General features: G+C 45.0%; 1 protein-coding gene across 2 annotated transcripts in view; it reads right to left on the bottom strand.

Annotated features, from left to right (window-relative positions):
- The window catches only part of kif3c (kinesin family member 3C), a 131291-nt gene that overhangs the window by 26346 nt on the left and 82465 nt on the right, over positions 1-22480 (bottom strand). Inside the window, exons 4-5 of one of the 2 annotated variants that reach the window (XM_033021419.1) lie at positions 4296-4397; positions 2799-2933 (exon numbers count right to left, since the gene is read on the bottom strand). In XM_033021419.1, the coding sequence (XP_032877310.1) occupies positions 2799-2933; positions 4296-4397 (237 nt within the window). The remainder of the gene's footprint in view (positions 1-2798; positions 2934-4295; positions 4398-22480) is intronic. The other variant, XM_033021420.1, reaches the window with a different exon arrangement.

Below are 22480 nucleotides of genomic sequence, written 5' to 3'. Positions count from 1 at the left end.
ATCTGATGATGCACTGTCTGATGAAACAAGGTCGCTTCTAAACAACGTTAAAATATGATGAGGATTGTTCTACATCATTACCTATATCACAAAGCATCTGTCTGCTGGACAGATGATGAATGACAATCAGGTAGATGGTGGATGACAAACACATCGCATTAATCTCATAGCTGCCAAAAGCGGTTCTAACAAAATGGATTCAAAAGGAACTAAAGATGCTGCAATCAGCAGGTCAAGCAGCATCTGTGGAGGGAATAGAGAGGCGACGTTTTAGGTCAGTTCTCTTCAGGTTGATTGTAGTGCGGTGAGAAAGCTGGAAAAGAGAGGTGGGAGCAGGACAAAGCCTGGCAAGTGAAAGGTTAATATAGGTGAGGGGAGTTTGATTACAGAGGGGTGGCAATAAGATGAGTAATCGGCAATGACTAGAAATGAAAAGGAGTTAAAAAGGTGTTAAGGAGAGAGGAAAAATGAAATGTCAAGAGTCAAGAGTGTTTAATTGTCATGTCCCAAAAAGAGCAATGAAATTCTTACTTGCTGCAGCACAACAGAATATGTAAACATAATACACCGTAAACAATATGATAAACGAGAGGAAAAAAAAATATATATACACATACTCACAAGTGCACTCACACACACATATATACATACACACACATACACACACACTCAAAAAACAAGCAACAGTGGTGCAATAATAATAATAATAATAATCCATTGTAGTTCAGAGCTTATTTGAGGTTGTAGTGTTTAATAGCCTGATGGTTGTACGATGTAAAGACAGAGGGTGGAATGAAGGTGGAAGGGGATGGGGGTTGTGGAAAAAGAGACTTGGGGTGTGAGTTGAGTGCATGAAGAAGTGAAAAACAGCAGGGTGACTGGGTCTCAGTGCAGTAAATAAAGTTTGAAGAGGTGCATACTCCCATTCCCAATCCGACCTCTCTGTCCTGGGTCTCCTCCATTGCCAGAGTGAGCAACAGCGGAAATTGGAGGAACAGCACCTCATATTCCGTCTGGGGTCCTTGCGTCCTTATGGCATTAACATTGAATTCTCCCAATTTGGCTAGCCCGTGCTGTCTCCTCCCCTTCCTTAACCCTCTAGCTGTCTCCTCCCACCCTCCCATCCGCCCGCCCTCGGGCTCCTCCTCCTCCTCCCCTTTTCCTTCTCTCTTTCCCCACCCCCCATCAGTCTGAAGAAGGGTTTCGGCCCGAAACGTCGCCTATTTCCTTCGCTCCATAGATGCTGCTGCACCCGCTGAGTTTCCCCAGCAATTGTGTGTACCTTGCATATTTACCTCTGTCTCATCAGGAAGCATTGCTGGGCAGAGGTGAGGAAGGAGGTATTACATCTCCTGCGGTTGCAGGGGAAGGTACCTGAGGGCTGGGTGGGATGGGATGAGTGAACCACGGAATTGTGGAGGGAGTAGTGGCTGTGGAGTTGACTTTGAAGCAATAGTATATCCGAACATCCTATTAGTTTCCAATTCTCACTAACTAATCGGAAGTAATTCAAGGAAGCTTTGGAGATTATCCAGTGAAGAAATGCCTAGCCTTTCTTTCATAGAAGTACTGTAGCACACAAATTGAAAGCAAAACCTGAATATTTGCTCGTTTGTACAGACTGAGCACCATCAAAATGTCTTTTAAGAGATCCAATGTCTACCTTGAGCTGTTGCCATACTCACTGAAGAAGAGTTTTGTCTATATGCTCAAACCAGCAAATTGGGTTCTGGATAACTAATCTTTGAGCTTGGTTACACCTGCGTTGGTGATGTCCTCAAGACTCCAGGGATACCCTTTTTAATCCAGAAACATCATTACAATTTTAAAATAACCTTCTTACTGTTCATATATCAGGCAAAATAATTCTCAGTTTGCAATCAGACAGCTCTGCTGTGTCCATTTAGTATACCTTGGAGAGGGGGGTCATGAAAATGTTTCTCCATCTAGCCTGCATGGTTGTTAAAAAAAAAGTAGTTGATGTGGCTAGTGCTAACCACCAGAGCAGATTTCAACAGTCGAGAGGATTTCCATAGGCACCTAGCATGTGACCTGTGCTCATCATTTGAGTAGGCCAGCATCCACTGCAAAATCGAGTAAAATCAGAGCTTGTGTCTCCTATCGCGTCTCATCAAAAACAAATTGCAGTCAACGGCAAAGTACTGATTGCCTGAAACAGTAGTGGACAAACTGAGGAAGCATTTAAGATATCTACTAATGACAAACACATTAAGTTACCCAATAAAAGCTGATAAAAGAAAACAGGAGAACCAAGCACAGTATACATTTTCCAAATGCCTTTCATGATTATTTCCTAAGGAAAAAGCAGTACAATAGTTTGAAATTATTTATAAAGTTATCTTTTCAGTTATTTATCCCAACCTTCAGATTTCACTCTATCCTGGGGTAACCCCTGCTCAGTCGAGCTTTCCCAACAATTTGTTATGCACATCTGTGCACACATACTCTCAATGCTAATTAAAATGCTGAACTTGAAGCAGAACATATTACAAAGAATACATGCTCCAAGTCAACTTCCATAGACAATATCTTGATGTGCCTTCCCCATAAGAGTCTGCCTTTGCAATTCAGCTTGATTTGTGCCCAATACTAATGAATATTACCAATTGATTTTACATACATTCCCCATCTGTTAGATGGAGGTAGTTTTTAATTATTAGGGGTTTTATGGTAATTTTCAGCAAAACTGCAATGACTTCTATGCTACCAAAAGAAACAATAGTGTTTCATTTTTTTAAAGGAAATCGTAAAAGGTAGAGTATTAAGTTGGTTCTTACTTTTTTTCTCACCTTTTTCAGCTTTTTTGTTTTCATCTCAACTTCTTGCTGAAGTGAGGTGTAGGTTTCCCTCAGTTCCACTGTCTCCTCATCCTGTAGCAGCACCTGCTGTTGCATTTCTCGTTCTCTCCGTTTCTGTTTCAAAAAGGGAAAAATAACCATTACATATTAAGCATTCCTGCCTAAACATTAGTACTTCATTGAGATTTTCGCAGTCATGGCGTTTTCCTTGTTTTCTTCAGTCTTTCTCAGGTTTGCTTTGAACTATCAGTGGGAAAGGTAGCTTCATAAATCTTTTGTCCCCAACAATGCTCAGGTAAGTTGTTACATTTGAAAAGGGGCATATTAATCAGTATTAACTAAGGCATACAGAACTGTGGACTTGTTCATCCTGCTGCCTCTCATCCAATTCACCATTGTTCATGTGAATCGTAAGAGTGAGTTGTACAATGTCAGTTAAACTTAATCCTGTCTTCAGCCTGAGGCCAAAAATCCGGTATTACAGGACTTCCACTGTACAGATTTTGTCATTAATATAGTCAGGCAGTTAGTGTTAACTCATTTATTATTTCTGTCTAATATCCATGCTAGGACCAGGCACGGAAAACGCTATCAAAATATGGAGGGGACCGGGGGACACAATTTCTTGGCCGCCCTCACACACACGCGCCCACACGACACATCGGAGGCTCAATCCAGCGCTAAATGCAGCTCAACTCTGCCTGTCTCGCCGGGTTAACCTACAGTCCTGCGTGGACTGACGAGACACCTGCGTGCTTCTCCGCGCTGGCTGTAAACCTGGGCCATATTTCCCGCAAGCCCAGGCAGGGCTGTAGCTTAACCTGGCGGGACAGGCAGAGTTGAGCTGGGTTTAGCGCTGCTTCTCTGCGCTGGCTGTGGGCCTGGAGGTACAGCTCCCGTCTGACTCCCGACGTCTCTGGCCACCAGTGGGGGAGGGGGGCACTCGGGTGGGGACGGGACAGCGCCGGAGACCCGGGATTGATCCTGGCTGCGGATGAGGCACAGGTCTGTGCCGAGAGTGTTTTGGCACGTCTCCCTCCTCCAATCACCGCACTCTATCCTCTGTCCCACCCTCCCCCCCTCCTCCCCACCCCACCCCCCCACTCCTCCCTCCTCCAATGATCGCGCTGAATCATCATGTCCCGCCCCCATTGCCTGCTGACTGATGTCTCCCTCGTCCAATCAGCGCCCTCGATCAGCAGTCTCACCCCCACTGTCTCGCAGAAAGCGGAAATTTCACCGGGTTTTAAAATCCGGATTACAAAAACTTGGGGGGGATCGTCCCCCACCTTTCAAAACAGAGGGGGGACATGTTCCCCTTGGCCCCCCCGGGATTTCCGCCCCTGGCTAGGACAGATGCTGCTTGGCCAAACAATCCAGGCAGCAAGGCAGTAAAGCAGCTGGTAAAATCTCTAGATTAAGTGCAAGGTCTACATGTGTCAAAACATCAAAGAAACTATCATAAATAGCATTCACCTGCTCTGCAATCTCTTGCCTCTTCTGCTCCAGCATTTTTTGTTGTTCATTGGTATGGTCCATGATATTCTTGCCTCCAACAAGCAGCTTGCTTTCCATTGCCTGCAACAGACAAAATAATCCATTCACAACATATTTACACATATTACTCGTAACAAGGGCAGAGTCCCCCTTGTCCTCACCTTCCACCCTACCAGCCGTCACATACAACAAATAATTATCTGACATTTTCGCCACCTCCAACGGGATCCCACCACTTGCCACGTCTTCCCATCTCCTCACCCGTCTGCTTTCCGCAGAGACCACTCCCTCCGTAACTCCCTAGTCAATTTGTCCCTTCCCACCCGAACCACCCCCTCTCCGGGCACTTTCCCTTGCAACCGCAAGAAATGCTACACTTGTCACTTTACCTCCCCCCTTGACTCCATTCAAGGACCCAAGCAGTCTTTCCAGGTGCGGCAGAGGCTGACCTGCACCTCCTCCAACCTCATCTATTGCATCCGCTGCTCTAGATGTCAGCTGCTCTACATCGGTGAGACCAAGCGTAGGCTTGGCGATCGCTTCGCCCAACACCTACACTCAGTTCGCAATAATCAACCTGATCTCCCGGTGGCTCAGCACTTCAACTCCCCCTCCCATTCCAAATCCGACCTTTCTGTCCTGGGCCTCCTCCATGGCCAGAGTAAGGACCACTGTAAATTGGAGGTGCAGCACCTCATATTTCGCTTGGGCAGTTTACACCCAGTGGTATGAACATTGACCTTTAATTTCAGATAGCCCTTACTTTCTCCTCCCCTTCTCAGCCCTCTGGCTCCACCTCTTCCTTTCTTCCACCCTCCCCCCCCCACCCCCCGACCCTCACATCAGTCTGAAGAAGGGTTTCGACCCGAAACGTTGCTTATTTCCTTCGCTCCATAGATGCTGCCTCACCCGCTGAGTTTCTCCAGCATTTTTGTCTACATACACTCACTAATTGGCAAACTGATTTAATTTGGTAAAGCCAAATACTGATGTTGCATCAATCTAAAAACCCGTCAATAAAAATGGTGCCCAAGGATCCCTTTGTCAGCATGCGACACTAATGATCACACTGAAAAAACACAAAGTGCTGGAGTTACTCAGCAGATCAGGCAGCCTCTCTGGAGAACGTGGATAGGTGACACTTCAGGTGACAGACTGGAGAAGGGTCTCGACCTGAAAGGTCTCCTATCCGTGTTCTCCAGAGATGCTGCCTGACCTACTCCAGCACTTTGTGTCCTTTTGTGCATTAACCAGCATCTGCAGTTCCTTGAACTGCACGATCACACTGAAATTGTTTTATCATCCTTTGGGTGAAATGTGCTGGTCGGCTACTTGTGAACTGAAGGATATTCTGAGATTGAAGCCAATGAACAGGTGAGCTATGGATGCTAAATAGATCTTCCAGTGTAGTTACATTTTAATCTTGTTTGGAGTTGGTGGGTTGAGGGAGGTGGTGTAGGGTTGGGTGGAAATTGATGTATGAGACAAAGAAATATAGAAAATAGGTGCAGCAGTAGGCCAATCGGCCCTTTGAGCCAGCACCGCCATTCAATATGATCATGGCTGATCATCCTAAATCAATACCCCGTTCCTGCTTTCTCCCCATATCCCTTGATTCCGTTAGCCCTGAGCTATATCTAACTCTAAGACTCTAAGACTAAGCCAGCTGCAACATTGTCGTGTTGCGGTTGAAGGAAGAGCCCTTGCAATGCTTGTAAAACAAGTAGACTGACAACTTCAAATTAACAGAGGTGATTTGAAATGTTTCCACACACATCTACTTTGTTGAACTTCCTTTGAGAGAGAATGTCACTGCATGTGGCACTGGGTATGATCCCAGTCTGGGCTGTCTTGTAGGAAGGGGCATGTCATTAGCTTCACCGGTAAATCCATTAGATTCAACATCATCAACTGTGGCCACTTTATCACTAACCTCACCGTGCAAATGTTGATTCAAGGACATTCACTTGGAATAGTCCCAAGTTCAATGGGTTATCACTGAAGCTTTTACCCAAAGTGCGTTGTTACTCTGTCTTGGGACTTGCTTTTTCATGTAACAAGAAAGAGGATCACAAAGCACTTCACCTCAATTAAATCCTTTCATGATGAGGTCTGTCATCTGAGTGCTGTTAGTACATAGACAAACCCAACAGATAATATGGACAGAGTAAAGTGTTTCACAGAAATAGAATGAACTGATTTTCTGTGATTTTAATTAAGGGCAGTATGTTCCCACGACATTCTGAATTTTGAGTCAGCCCTTGTGAGTTCTTACACAGTCACCTGAACGGCCAAGCAAAGCCTTCTTTCGATAGCTTATCCTAAAGACTGCTTTAGACTTTAAAGATACAGTGCAGAAACAGGCCCTTCAGCCCACTGAGTCCGCGCCGACCAGCGATCACCCCGTACACTAGCACTATCCTACACACTAGGGACAATTTATATACAGTATTTATTACCAAAGACAATTAACCTACAAACTTTGGAGTATGGGAGGAATCCCATGTGGTCACAGGGAGAATGTACAAACTCCGTACAGACAGCACCCGCAGACCCGCAGTCAAGATTGAACTCGGGTCTCTCATGCTGCAAGGCAGCAATTCTACCTCCGTGCCACCGTGCTGCCCTAACACTACTTCCTGCGGTGAGCATTTCATTTACTGTGAAATCATTGTTTAAATTCCCAGATCTAGAACATTGAGAACTTGAGGGCCACAAACGTTGAATAAAAGCCAGCAATTCAGGGCTCAGATGAAAAGGCAATTGTAAATTTTAGGAATTCTCTTCTCCGGAGGATAATGACTGGCGTTGCTGAGAGTGGTCAACTGGTCGTGCATCTGGCCCGCCCAGTGTCATCCTCACCCATCTCAGCCAGAGTCCTGGACCTGACCTTGCCCAGTGGAGGCCTTCCACTGCTGACCTTGCAGTCAGCGCTCGCTTTGCACCTGCACCAATCAACCAATCAATCAAATTCCATCAGGACCCGACAGTAAAGATTACAAGCACCTCATGTTTTATGTATCTTTGATTTATGTGTTTTTGAAATAACGCATTTGTTTAAATTATACCGAAAGCTTATTTGCGCATTCAATTTTTGAAATAATTGAGGCGTGTTTGAATTATGCGCTGCTTTTCAGCAATGTAACGCCTGCATAAAATGTGAGTGCCTGTATTTTGATCTCCCAGCCCCAACAGCAGTTTGCTGATCTTTTTTCATTGCTTCACATCTTCCCATCTCTTCCCCTGTCTGCTTTCCGCAGAGACCACTCCTTCTGTAACTCCCTGGTCAATTTGTCCCTTCCCACCCAAACCACCCCCTCCCCTGGGACTTTCCCTTGCAACCGCAGGAAATGCTACATTTGTCGCTTTACCTCCCCCCTCAACTCCATCCAGGGACCTATGCAGCCTTTCCAGGTGAGGCAGAGGTTCACCTGCACCTCCTCCAACCACATCCGCTGTTCTAGGTGTCAGCTGCTCTACATCGGTGAGACCAAGCGTAGGCTTGGTGATCGCTTCGCGCAACACCTCTGCTCGGTTCGCAATAACAAACCGGATCTCCCGGTGGCTCAGCACTTCAACTCCCCCTCCCATTCCGAATCCGACCTTTTGGTCCTGGGCCACCTCCATGGCCAGAGTGAGTCCCACCGCAAATTGGAGGAGCAGCACCTCAATTTCGCTTGGGTAGTTTACACCCCAGCGGTATGAACATTGACCTCCAATTTCAGGTAGTCCTTGCATTCTCTCGCCTTCCCCTCCCCTTCCCAGCTCTCCCACAGCCTACTATCTCCGCCTCTTCTTCTTCTTCCTGCCCCCCCGCCCCCCACTCACACATCAGTCTGAAGAAGGGTCTCGACCCGAACCATCACCTATTCCTTTGCTCCATAGATGCTGCCTCACCCGCTGAGTTTCTCCAGCATTTTTGTCTACTTGTGTAAAGACTTATGATTTGAAACATCCAGATTGGTTCGATATTAATAACATAGTACTTTCACTTCCAGGTTTCGATATTACCATCTATGAATTGATTCCTGTTACAGCAAAACTTTCTTGCTGCAGAACAAGGAAACCTCAGTAACTGTTATAGAAACTGCCACTTCCATTTGCAATGAGGGTCTCACTTCTACTTTTAGATATTTTTGCATTGTTCATCGTCGTTACCTAAAAATTTGATGCAATTTTTTTAATGGTATGTTCTCTGCGGGAGGAATATTTTTCTCTGACAAGCCCCTTTTCCTTGATATATTTCTTGAATTCCTACTTTGCCAACTATCTTCTTCCAGAATCCCCATCACGCTGTTCCGGTCTCCATCACTGCTGAGATCAGTTATCTGTCTCCAGCTTTGCCCATCGCTGATAGCAACAATGAAACATTGGCAAAGGACATGAGGTCATAAGGAACAGGAGTAGAATTAGGCCATTCGGCCCATCAAGTCTACCCCGCCATTCAATCATGGCTGATCTATCTCTCCCTCCTAACCCCATTCTCATGCCTTCTCCCCATAACTTCTGACACCTGTACATGTATCTGGCACATGAATCTGACACATGAATCTGACACATGAATCTGACACATTAAATAAAACTTTCATGGAAAAAGATGTTTAGTTTAGTTTAGAGATACGGCATGGAATTGGCCCTTTGGCCCACCGAGACCACGACGGTCAGCAATCCTCGTACACTAGCACTATCCAAAACACTCGGGACAATTTACTATTTTTTACCGAAGGCAATTAACCTACAAATCTGTAGAAAGGAACTGCAGATGCTAGTTTTCCCCAGGTTCTCAGGTTTACATCCACATACCAAAGACATACAGATTTGTAGGTTAGACACAAAATGCTGGATTAACTCAGCGGGAACGGGCAGCATCTCTGGATAGAAGGAATGTGTGAGGTTTCAGGTCGAGACCCTTCTTCGGACTGAGAGTCAGGGGAGAGGCACAGAGGTATGGAAGGGTAAGTTGTGAAAACGAGGCATCAATGGGGAGAAAGCTCAAAGAAAATATAGAATAGATCATTGTTCGCTAGGGGAAACTGACAATGAAGCATACAGAGATAACATTTAATCAGGGGGACAGTCAGACTGGGTGGAGAATTAAGATGGGGAGGGATGGAGAGAGAGAGGGAAAACATGGGTTACTTGAAGTTAGAGGTCAATATTCATACCGCTGGATTGTAAGCTGCCCAAGTGAAATATGAGGTGCTGATCCTACAATTTACATTGGGCCTCACTCTGACAGTGGAGGAGGCACAGAGCAGAAGGTCAATTTGGGAATTGCAGGGGGAAGATCACGTAGATTTAGGCGGAAGTGATCAGCGAAACAATCGCCGAGCCTGTTCTTGGTCGCGCCCATATATAGACCACAACTGGAACAGCGGATACAGTAGATGAGGTTGGAGGAGGTGAATTTTATCTTTGTATTCTTTGCTGTCAGCTTCCTTTAGGGAACAATGATCTATTCGATATTGTCCTTGATCTTGTCAAAGGACAAAGGACATTTATTGTCACATACACCAATTGGTGCAGTGAAATTTGAGTTGCCATGCAGCGCACAAATAAGATCTACACAACACTATAGAATTTAAGATAAAACATAAAACGTCCCCCACAGCAGAATCAACGTTTCCCACTGTGAGGGAAGGCAATAAAGTTCGGTCCACTTCCTCATGTTCACCCGTGGTCGGGACCTATTGAAGCCTCTGCAGTCGCCGCAACGGCGGCCCGATGTTTCAGGCCCTCTCACTGGTATGGTCAAATTCCGACGTCGGAACGGAAGAACACTCTCAACGTCTTGGAGTTTCCGAATCGGCCGCTTCCTACCAGAGACCTCGGCTTCCAAAGTCTACAGGCCGAGATGGGCAGAGCTCCAACAGTAGCGATCCTCGGCAAAAGATCCCAGGCTCGGCGATGTTAGAGTCAGCGCCGCAGACCACAGCTCCACAGTGTTAAAGTCGGCAGGCCCTCCGGAGCTCCACATGGCGATCCCGGTAAGGCATCGCCCGCTCTGCGATGGAATTCAGTGCTGCGCCGCCGCTGAAGCTCTCGCCAGTCTCTGGCAGTGAAGGCCGCACCAATCCAGATCATAGGCCGCGAGGAGAGGGCAAAGATGCGGCTCAGAGAAAAGACTCATCCTCGACCAGGAAGTGACTGAGAAAAACGGTTTTCCCCTTCCCCCCCCACCCCCACATATAAAAGACTAAAAGACCTCCATAAACAAACTTTTAGACAGATTAAAAATAACAAAAAGGATGAAAGGACAGACAGCTGATGGCGAGGCTGCCACACTCAATGGTGCCACCACTCGGGCGCCACCACCCGGGCGTCCCCTTTGTTGTCTCTTTTTCACATCTTACCTTTCCATATCTCTGTGTCTCCCTCTCCACTGATTCTCAGTCTGAAGAAGGGTCCCAAACTGAAACGACGCCCATTCCTTCTATCTAGAGATGTTACCCGTTCCTGCTGAGTTACTCCAGCATTTTGTGTCTAACCTACAAATCTGTGCGTCTTTGGAATGTGGGTGTAAACCTAAGCACCTGGGGAAAACCCACGTGGTCATGGGGAGAATGTACAAACTCTGTACAGACAGCACCCATAGTCAGGATCGAACCCGAGTCTCTGATGCTGTAAGGCAGCAACTCTACCGCTGGTCAAAAACGTCATTGTGATATGTGTCTAATCATATTCCTGCCATCTAATTGGTCCTGTTGGCCTGGAATCCAAATTTCATCCATGGTTCTGAGCCCAGTCCTTTAATTCATAATTGTAGCAGAAGCAAATTTGCTTTCATCTAATTCACCGATTGCAGTTTAAATGTTTTTTTCCCATTACAAAACAAAGATTTCCATTTTTAAGCAAAATAAATTGCACATGCTCAAAATCTGAAATAAGAACTAAAATGCTGGTGGCAATATCTATGGAGAAAGGAACAAACTCTGATTGATGGGTCCCGCCGCCACTCAGCCGAACACTCTCAGCTTTTCTTTCCACAGCTGCCTCCTGGGCTGAGGACTTTTCCGCTATTTTGTGTTTTTGCTTCCATTTGTAAGCCCACCCAAAAGCAAGGGGAAAAAAACATGTATAAGTTCCAAGGACTAATTGAGGAAATTGGTGTATGGAAGACATCTACACAGACTTAATTTTATTACATGTTAATTCCTCTTAAACAACTGTCAACCTTGCACTTACTAGGTAAAAGATACGTATGATGTAATGTTCGAAACAAAGAGCCAGGCCAATTCAAACGTTCCATAGAACACCGTATACAGGATGTCCTTACTAATGACATCCCCAGAGTCACAAATATGGGATGTGATTTTGTTCCCCCTTGTCAGACCTTTCTGTTTTGTAACAGGAAGAATGAAATATATTTTCCTCTGATATAATAAAACATTTTATAGGAATTACATTCTGACATAAATGCCATTAGTTTTTGTTCAGTATGCTGTTTTTGGTAAATAATGGATCAGTTGACCAAATAAATCCAGTCTTACTGCTGATAAATGAGCAGTTTATAAAACAATGCTGAAAATGTTAATAAAAGCCTTTACAGAAGATGTCTGTGTGAAACTCAGACACTGCCCCATAATTAAAGATGATCAGCATTACAGTTCGGCCTGTAGCACTGCCATCTGATGCAGCCTGTTGTAACCTGAATAGCAACCGGCCAACTCCAGCTAAGACCCAGATTTTTCATGGCAGATCTGAAAATGAACCCAGAATATTAACCAAAATATGTTAAATAATTTTTCACTGTTTTATTATTCATCTGATTGCATGTGGTGTTGCATGCAGTCTTCAAGTGAAATGGGGTTAGATAATAGATTTGAAATTGAACAGTGTGTGGACTTTTCATTCAGCTGGAAGTGTCTCCTGCAATGCCAGCTCATGAGCCAAGGGATGCAAAACTAAATAATTTTCATGCCATTACTGGTGCAAAGATTTTACAGATGTAAATCACAGCAATTCATAATGCAATGGTGCTGTGATATCTGTTTTTTAATATAGTAATCTCTCTGGTTGGGGCATGAGGTATAGTGTTCATTTTCAACAGGATCTCTTGAAGCAAATAAGAAATAATTGAAACCAATGTCAAACATTGTTTTTTTCAAAGATACACAAAAAAGCTGGAGAAACTCAGCGGGTGCAGCAGCATCTATGGAGCGAAGGAAATAGGCAACGTTTCGGGCCGAAACCCCTCTTCAGATTGTTTTTTTCAAAGGATAATAATAATAATAATAATAATAATAAATTTTATTTGCGGGCGCCTTTCAAAGTCTCAAGGACACCTTACAGAAATTAACAAGAGTAAAAAAACATATAGTCGGAGTAAAATAAATAATAAGGACATCACCAATACACAAATTAAAGACAGAATTCGCTCCAAAGACAAAAAAATCAAAGACACAATGTGAAGAGAGAGCAGCGGCAGCTAAACCGCGCCAGCGTACACTCTCCCTTCCGACAGCCATCTTGGACACAAACCAAGACATTCACTTACACACAAAAAATCATCCCCCCACAATGATTACCACTGTGGGGGAAGGCACATGTCCAGTCCCCATCCCCAGTTCTCCCAAAGTCAGGCCTATTGAGGCCACCGCTATTGCCTCTACGGAGGCCCGATGTTCCTGGCCGTTCTGGCCGGGTGCTGTTGCCCCAGCGTCGGGAGAGTCCTTTCAGCGGCTGGGCCACCTGGAACGGCCAGTTCCTAACTGTAGACCGCGGCTTCCGAAGCCGACAAGGCCGCGCCGGTTTGGAGCTCCCAGGCTCCCGATGTTAAAGTCGGCGCCGCCCGCTCCGCTCTGCAGACCTGCAGCCCGGAGGTGTTGATCTCGGCGGTCACAGCTCACCAGAGCTCCAGCGCGTCGATCCAGCGCAGCGACCCAGGCAAGGCATCGCCCGCTCTGCTCCGCGATAGCGCTCCAGCGCTGTGCCGCCACCGAAGCTGAAGGTGCTGGGCGGTCCCTGCCAGGAAACGGCGCTCCAACGCCCGCTGGTAGGCCACGAGGACGGGTCGACGGGGCAGCCCGGAGAAAAAGCTGCCTCACCGACCAGGTAGGGACCTAGAAATATTGTTACCCCGTACCCCCCACATTAAAAAGTCTAACTCTCCCACAAACAAAGCACAGGACTCACTAAAACTACAAAAAAAAAAGTGAATTAAACGGACGGCTGCTGGTTAGCAGCCGTTCCCCAAGATGGCTCCTCCTCCTCTAATGATACTAATTGATACTAATAAATTGATACTAATAAAGATACTAATTGATCTTTCATTGTGCTGCAGTAAATACTCCTTATCATTCAGCCTTTTGGTTTATCATCTCCGACCTTTGCCCAATCATCTGTCAATTGAGCCCCCACACTTGTATCCACCTATCATTTGCCAGGCTTTGCCATGTCCCACCTCTTTTCCAGCTTGCTTTTCCCTGACTACAATCAGTCTGAAGAAGGGTTCTGATCCAAACTATCTCCTATCCGTTTCCAGTGATTCTGTCTGACCCATTGAGTTATTCCAGCATTTTGTCTTTGTTTGCAATCCAGCATCTGCATTGTCCTGTGTCTTCAATGTTGTCTTCAGTTGAAATGTGATTACAGGCCCGCAGTTAAAAGGACAGAACACAAAAACATAACCCAGAACCTAAAAATGAAGTCATATTTTCTTCCATTTTTACATTTCCGGTGTAAATAAATATGGTGCAATTGCAAAGAAATCTTATTTCACTGCAATTACGTGACCAGTAGGAACACCAATGGATCAACTGCACCAAGTAGGAATGCAATAAATCCTGGAACAGAGAGGGAGCTCCATGCAGAAACCATTCCAGATTTGTGCATTAAATGCAAACAGATGCAATAATATTGTGGATTGTTAGTATTTTCAAACAAAATGTCTGTATGGGGTTTGTACGTTTTCCCTGTGACTGCGGGGGGTTTCTCCGGTTCTCTGGTTTCCTCCCACACTCCAAAGACGTACAGGTTTGTAGGTTAATTGGCTTCTCAAAATTGTCCCTAGTGTGCAGGATAGTGCTAATGTACAGGGTGATTCCTTGTTGGTGCGGACTCGATAGGCCGAAGGGCCCGTTCCCTCGTTGTATCTCTAAATATTGTTTGGTGTCACTACAACGGCAGGCAGCCATATTTCTATGCATGTCTGTGTTCAAGCAACCTGACAACAAAACATAAGAAGGACGATGCCATGGATCAGGACTGTTCCCTTTCACCTTATGGCTGGCTGTTGGAGGTGTGGTATTTCCCCCTCGCTCATTCATTGAGTTAAGTAATTGTAAAATAGGGCCAATGTTAAGAGATCAGAAATCAAGGGCCACAGGTCTCCGCACCTTTATTTTCCATTGGCAGTAATAGCTAGGAATGCAGGAGAGGATTGGCTTCACCAATATTTACTGGGATATTCAGATGGAATTTGATTCTACATTAACTTAACATAATCCTTTTAAGATTAATGGGAAAATAACTGGTCTGGAAGCTGATTTGGCAGAAAGCTGGAACAAGATAAAGCTAACATATTGCTGTTCCAGACACCCGTCCAACCCACTTCCCTTCAACACTACAAGTAAATTACAAGAGTATACTTGCAGTACCATTATATTTTCTAAACACAATATTACTTGATCAGATTGCAAATAAAGCGATGGGTCACCTTGAAATTGAACAATTCGAGGTGGAGTATTGATTTGCTGAATTTTTGCATTGTTTTGTTTTAACACGAACCAAGACACTCACTTTCTTTTACACTAATCAAGGAGTGTTGCTGCCTTTGTTCTGTCTGCACTGCTTATCCCATTAGGGGATTCTGTGGGGGTGTCTGATACATGCCTGTGTTAGCCACAGAACTCTGCTGGTCCCTGTAGACATTGTGAATGCTAATAGCACTTTCAGGCCCCATTAAAAGCCCGGTCAAGGCAAGAGTGAGCCGCCGATCATTAATCAACATGATTTTCAAAACTGGGTTTCAGAGACAAAAAAAATCTAATCTATTAACTTTCCCCTGGCTGGATTTAAGATTCCTGCTCTATTGGTGCTGATTGATTAACCTGGACATAATTTAGGAAACTAAAATGCAGTTTGAGCCTTAATAAACCCGAATCGAGAACTGATACGAGTGGATTATTTTTACATATCTCTAAGAATCCCAAATAAGGCAATTGATCCTGTTCAAATGTATACATAAAAACAGCGCTGGGCAAAAAACTGTGGTTGTCAGAAAGCAAAGGACAGCCAGCCACAAAACTGATTATCTCATGTCCTGATGCATCATATACATTGCATGGTCTGAGTGCCGGTATGACGACTTTGCAATTAGGAGTTTGAATAAAGCTAAGTTTACCTTTCCTTTCACCAGTTGTCAGTAATCTGACTCAAATGTGAGTGCAGGCTTGACACAACAAATGTGGCATTACAATCGATCATCAATATTCCATATATCAAGCTAATTTTTGTGTAATGGGATTGGATTTAGGGCTGAGGAATAAAGCAAGTTGCGTCTTCATATAAATTAATTGGCTTGAGTTAATGTTGGATTGCAACCTTGTCGTGGTCGGGGAGCTTGTGTGTCTCAGTGACCCCTAGAGTTATGCCAGTGGGAGATTCGTCTCCTGTTAGGGTCTCCCATGTTGGACAGGTCGAAGGGTAGAGGCGAGATGAAGAGCGATCCACTGGTCCTCCAGGTTGGAGGTTGAGCTCAGGGCTAACAACCCTGTCTCGTAAAACAAATATGTTACGGAAACATCAACTGAAGGAATCAACACTACTGGGCGTGATGGACTTCCAGGGCTATCGACAGATGCTAGGACGAATGTCAATGGTGAAAGCCGAAAGGAAGCCACCGGCAGGAAGGTGGAAATTGTCTGGAACTGGATTGGCCATATACTGAGAAGAGAACCAGACAGCATCCCAAGAATAGCCCTGCACTGGATACCGGAAGGGAAAAGGAAAAGAGGGAGACCCCAAACCACCTGGCGTCGAACTGTAGAGGAGGAAATGAAAACAATGGACCTAAGCCAGCCCAGAACAGACAGGAGTGGAGGGCCTTCGTTGCTGCCCTACATGCCAGGAGGCATAATAGGCAATAATTAAGTAGGTAAGTAATGCCCCTGTCACACTTAGGAAACCTGAACGGAAACCTCTGGTGACCTTGCACTCCACCCAAGGTTTCCGTGAGGTTCCCGGAAGTTCCCGGAGGTTTTGGTCACTCTCCCTAATGGTCGAAAGTGGTTTCCGCATAATCGAGGCTTCTTCTATGTTCCTGCGATTATTTCAACAAAATCAAAACCGACCATCGACTAAAAATAGGTTGCGGTTTGGTCGAAGCCAGTGCAGTGGGGTTGCTATTTATTTACAGGCAGTCGAAGGCAATCTCCTTCGCTGACCAGCCATTTTGATTGGCTCATTGGAGTTTTCAGCAAAGATCCTATCGGATCTTTGGTTTTCAGGACCTAGAAGATCCGCCGGAAGGTAAAATGGCCGCTAACTTTATTAAACTTCTTAAAACTGTCTCCACTCCTTCTTCCCCCCCCCTTCTCTCCCTTTCTCCCCCCTTCTATCCCCTTCTCTCTTTCCCCTTCTCTGCCCCTTCTCTGTCCTTCTCTCCCCTTCTTTCCCCTTCTCTCCCTCCCTCCTAAAGGACTTACCATGCTCTGTGGCAGCCGTTTACCTTCCTCTTCATCGCGCAGACAGCGCTCCTCCTCTGTCCCCGGCCCCCACCTTTGCGATGTGTGTGTGTGTGTGTGTGTGTGTGTGTGTGTGTGTGTGTGTGTGTGTGTGTGTGTGTGTGTGTGTGTGTGTGTGTGTGTGGTCGGTAGCAAATATCCTGTAGGATCTTTCGTCAGTAGATGCAGCTCACGCTTCGGTCGAGGCTTTCCAGGTGAGTGACCAAAACCTCTGGCAACTCATGGAAACCGTGGGTGGGGCGCAAGGTCACCAGAGGTTTCCGTTCAGGTTTCCTAAGTGGGACCGGGGCTTAATGTGTCACAAGGAACAAGTTGTGCACATTGCGTAATAAATGCTTCATTTTTTTGTGTTTAAGAAGGAACTGCAGATGCTGGAAAATCGAAGGTAGACAAAAGTGCTGGAGAAACTCAGCGGGTGCAGCAGCATCTATGGAGCCAAGGAACGCTCCTTCATTTTTTTGTAATATCTTTGCACTGTCAATGAAACTCAACAGTGCAAGAAATTGAAGATCAGTGCAATAAACTGGCAACATTGAATCCCACTGATTTTTGGCAGTTTAATGCTCAATTCTATGAATTAAAATGAGATTCGACCCAATTCTCAATTGAATCTAATTCAATTGAGAATTGAATGCTAAGATTCTGCTCTTAGCTAATGATTCTTGGCAAATGTGGCAGCGAGATCAACCTATTTGAAAAAAAATGACAAAACAAAAAGAATGGGGTTGCTTAAACAGGTGTGTATATATGTGCAATGGTTTATCAGTGAATTGCTTTGCAGTTGAGAAATTCAGCAAGTTGAAGTGAAGGCAAATATTTAATCACAATGCTCTACTTATTTCACTCTATTTGCACCAAATGTAATTGCTTGCTGTTCACCATTGCCGTTAGCTTGTGCATTTCAAACCAATTTTAGTTGATTAGCCACTAAAAGTTAAGATCTAGAGAGACTACTTTGACAAGAATGGGCTTTTTTCTTTCATACAATTATTTTGCAGAGTGCAATTTCAGCTCACTATCTTGCAAGAGCACCACATGTTAACTATCAGCAGGACTATAAATCCAAACGCTTCCTGCAGTAAAAACATGACAAGCAGTATCATTTTATCAAGACCCCTCTCGAGCTGATGTTTAGTACCCTGACTCTAATTAGATATGCACACCGCGTTTGACCAATCTGATGTCCCTATGAATCTGGTGTCTTATGGGGAGGAACAGTTGTTAAAACATATTGTGATAATAAGGAACTGCAGATGTTGGTTTACACCAAAGATACACACAAAATGCTGGGGTAACTTAGCAGGTCAGGCACCATTTCTGGAGAAAATCAATCAGTGACGTTTCAGATCGGGACCCTTTATCAGCCATCAGACTTCTATCTGAAGACGGGTCCCAATCCGAAACGTCACCTACCCATTTTCTCCAGAGATGGTGCCAGACCCACTGAGTTACCTCAGCATTTTGTGTCTATCTTTGCTAAAACATAGTTTATGTATGAAGTGCTGTACACAATTTATAATATTGTAATCTTTATGGAAAACATACGAGATGTTTATTTCATGATGTGAAATGACAGAGGTGCATAGAAGCCTCAAAGCTCTGAATGGAGAAGGGAGGATAAATCTAATGAGGCCCTCAGCAGAACATCTCACCAGTCATTATGGAGATGCTGTTTCAGGCACATGCCGTGAGTAATTACTCAGGGTACGCAGTCAGTTGGCTTTTAAAAAATCTTAAACCGCGCATGCGCAGATTGTTCTCTCCGTAAGCTGTCAGTCGACTTTTATAAAGTCTTCAAAAGCCAATTCTCTTAATAAAGTACCGTATTTCCCGGCAATGAAAACACACCCCCATTTTGAGTTGCTAAATTTTGAAAGAAGGCTGGTGGGACAAAGAATTTCTCACGCTCAAAAAAATAAATATAAAGAAAGCAATTTGCCCAAGGCTTCCAAATCTCCTTCATTCTGAATTACTGAATAATAATAATAATAATAACTTTATTTATAAAGCACTTTAAACAACTACAGTTGCCACAAAGTGCTGTACATGAGAAATCATGAACAAAAAGCTATTACAAACAATTAAAAACCATTAAAAACCGTAAAACGAAGGACTATAAAAAACACACTAAAAATTAAAAGACATTAAAAGCACTAAAAACAGGAGCAATGCCTCAGCCAGTGTCGAAAGCCAAAGAATAAAAATATGTTTTTAGGGAGGATTTGAAGATGGACAGTGAGGGGGCCTGTCTGATGTGCAACGGCAAGGTGTTCCAGAGTGGGTGCGGGGTGGAGGGTGAGGGCAGGTGGAGAGATGGTGGAAAAAACAGGAGCACACCGGGACAAGTTGAATCAGTTGTGATCTTATTGAATGGCAATACTTGTTCAAGGGACCAATTGGGGGAGAGTTCCTTTCACAGCGTGTGGGGAGTCTGGCCAGGGGTAAAGTTGTGGGGAGGGTAGGAGCATTGAGAAGGAGGGGGTCAGGGGATCATGCCAGTAACTCACTCACTCACCGCTGCCGCGACGCTCCGGGCGCGAAGCCACCGCATTGTGGCCGGGTAGGGAAGCAGCTCGGATGGCTATGAGTGGCCTCGGGACCGGACAGCGGAACTGGACGGCCACTTCAGCGCTTTCAGCCGGCCCACTCACCTCTGGCGGTGCTCTCCGTCTGAACATCTCTCACCTGCCGCTCGCCGGCTTCGCTACTGTCAGCCGCTTCCCGCAAATGCTTAAATTCCCACAGCCTGGTAACCTCAATTGGTCCCTTGAGCGCGCTGTCCGAATTTAAGGATTTGCGGCTTCCACAGAGGAAGCGGCTGACGTGAGGCCGGCGAGCGGCAGGAGCGAGGTTTTCAGATGGATAGCACTGCCAGAGGTGAGCGGGGACCGGCAGAAGGAGCTGAGGCGGCGGCCGGTTCCGCTGTCCGGTCCCGACGGCCGCTCGCAGCCACCCGAGCTACTTCTCCTCCCTGGCCACAATGCAGTGGCTTCGCGCCCGGAGCGTCACGGCACGTGAGTGGTTGGCATGATCGCCAATCCCCTCCTTCTCAACGCTCCTGCCCTCCCCGCATCTTTACCCTGGGCCAGACACTCCACACGCTGTGAAAGGAACTCTCCCCTCCTCAGCGGCGCTGTCCTTTTACAGCCGCTTCCCATCAGCTGCCAGCAATGAGGGATAGACTTGGCTATCTCTCAGTACAACAACATCATTCTTGATGTTGCTGTACTGAGGGATAGCCAAGTCTACCTTTCTTGGTTAACAACCTTCCAACTTCGGCTTCCAAGACACATGTAAATATTCGTGCCTTATTTTTGGGTGAAAAATAGTGTCTTCATTGCCGGGAAATACGGTATTTAAAAACATATAGCACCAATAAATTTACTTACCACACCATTTGTACACAAACTCCATTCTTCTCTCTTTGTCTCTTAAGATAATGGCAATCCATGTTTGACAAACCCACCAAGAAACCTGCGCTGCGCATGCGCAGTACTGAAAAGGCAGAATTTCAGCTGCCTTCAGTCCCCTGGAAATTAACGGCTTGAAGCAGCGTCGACGGCACGTCAGCTGCACAGACCTTCGCGTGTTACATGTACTGCGGATAAAAGACACGGAGAATTATGCCTACCTAAGAGATCGATCTCTTAGATAGGCATTATTCTCCCATGCCTTTACTATTTATATTTAATAATTACCATTTTATTATTTTAGTCAGGGTAGGCAGTGCCTAACTTGCCCACCCTGACCTGTGCTGTTTATACCATGCGGTTTCTTTTTGGTAGATTACCAAAGGCCAGTTTGGATGATCAGTAATACATCCTCAAGGATGTGATCACATCTTTTGACTGTTTACAAGAATTGAGTGCAAGGCCTTACAATTAAAAAAAACCTCAAGAATTTCAATTTAGCGACTCAGTTTAAATAGCAAAAACATGCCCTGAAGGCATCAGAAATATTCAAGTATCCAGAATGCCGCTGCAACAGGGATGAAGCAGCGTTTTTTTCCAAGATTAATATTTATTGATTCCCATTATTCCAAGTAGGCCAGTACGAGAGCATTACAGTAGAGTCTGCAAATGAAATGTGAAGTCTGAAATTTCTCAAATAAGCAACAGTAGTTAGATTTAATGTTAAAATTGGAATATTTCTTCTCTCCTCAAAATACTAAACAATTGAACATGTAGAAAACAAGCAGGTATTCAATTAGATTCAATAGATTGAATCTATAAATTATAATTTCTGTCTGTTCCAAACCACCTTTTGACTGGATGTGGCTTTGAGTGCCTCAACTTTATGTCCAGCTCTTAATGAATTGCCTTTACATAGAAACGTAGAAAATAGGTGCAGGAATAGGCCATTCGGCCCTTCGAGCATGCACCGCCATTCAATACGATCATGGTGATCATCCAACTCAGTATCCTGTACCTGCCTTCTCTCCATACCCCCTGATCCCTTTAGCCACAAGGGCCACATCTAACTCCCTCTTAAATATAGCCAATGAACTGGCCTCAACTACCTTCTGTGGCAGAGAATTCCAGAGATTCACCACTCTCTGTGTGAAAAATGTTTTCCTCATCTCGGTCCTAAAAGATTTCCCTCTTATCCTTATACTGTGACCCCTTTGGATCTGGTTCTCTGTCTTTGGTGAGATTCCTAGTCCCTGGTCTCTGAGTGTGGCTCTCAGTCCTTTGTGTGGGGTGGAAGATTGCAACCTTCACGTGGTCCGCCCTGTTTCGACGAATGCAATCAACCGAGCGTGCACAATCAAATAAGATCAAATAAAATAAGTTGTCCTACAACTTTAGGCTGTGCACGCCGTACACAAGAAGAAGAAGTCCTTTGTGTCTGGGTCTGGCACCCAATCAATTGGAAAAGTTGTGCAGCGACTGGTCCTGTGCCTCACAACTCCACAGACCCAGGTTAAATCCAGACCTCCTGCACTGTTCATGTGGAGTTTGCACATTGTCCCTGCAACTGGCTTGATCCACATCCCTGTGACACGTGAGTTGAAAGGGTAATTGGCCACTGTAAATTGTCCCTTGTTTGTGGCTCAGTGGTAGAATCTAGGTGGGGGAGAGGTGTGGTGGTTGATAAGAATGACACAATAAAATAGGGACTAGTAGAGGCTCAATGGCTGTAACCATGCATTTTGAGTTCATGACTGACTGGCTCTCAATGCTTTGTCTTTGGTAATTTTCTTAATCTTTCCAGAGGTACAAATTCTCTGAATTGTCATTCATGTGTTGACCATTTTAGTGATACTTCCCATATTTTGTTTTCCCTTTCAGTTGTTCTGATTCCTTTCACCCACTTAAGAGATTGTTTTGCTTGATCAAACAGATATTAGTACAAACATAGAAATGCCTCAGTAGCAATAAAGCATAATCCAAATATCTGCCACAATTTTCACGAGCAAAGCCTTGCATTACATATTGAAAACTGGCAGATTTTCAATTGTTGGCAGACAGATTTATT

Source organism: Amblyraja radiata, chromosome 5, assembly GCF_010909765.2.
Source record: "Amblyraja radiata isolate CabotCenter1 chromosome 5, sAmbRad1.1.pri, whole genome shotgun sequence".
NCBI classification, from domain to species: domain Eukaryota; kingdom Metazoa; phylum Chordata; class Chondrichthyes; order Rajiformes; family Rajidae; genus Amblyraja; species Amblyraja radiata.
This window is presented reverse-complemented; position numbering and strand designations above follow the sequence as displayed.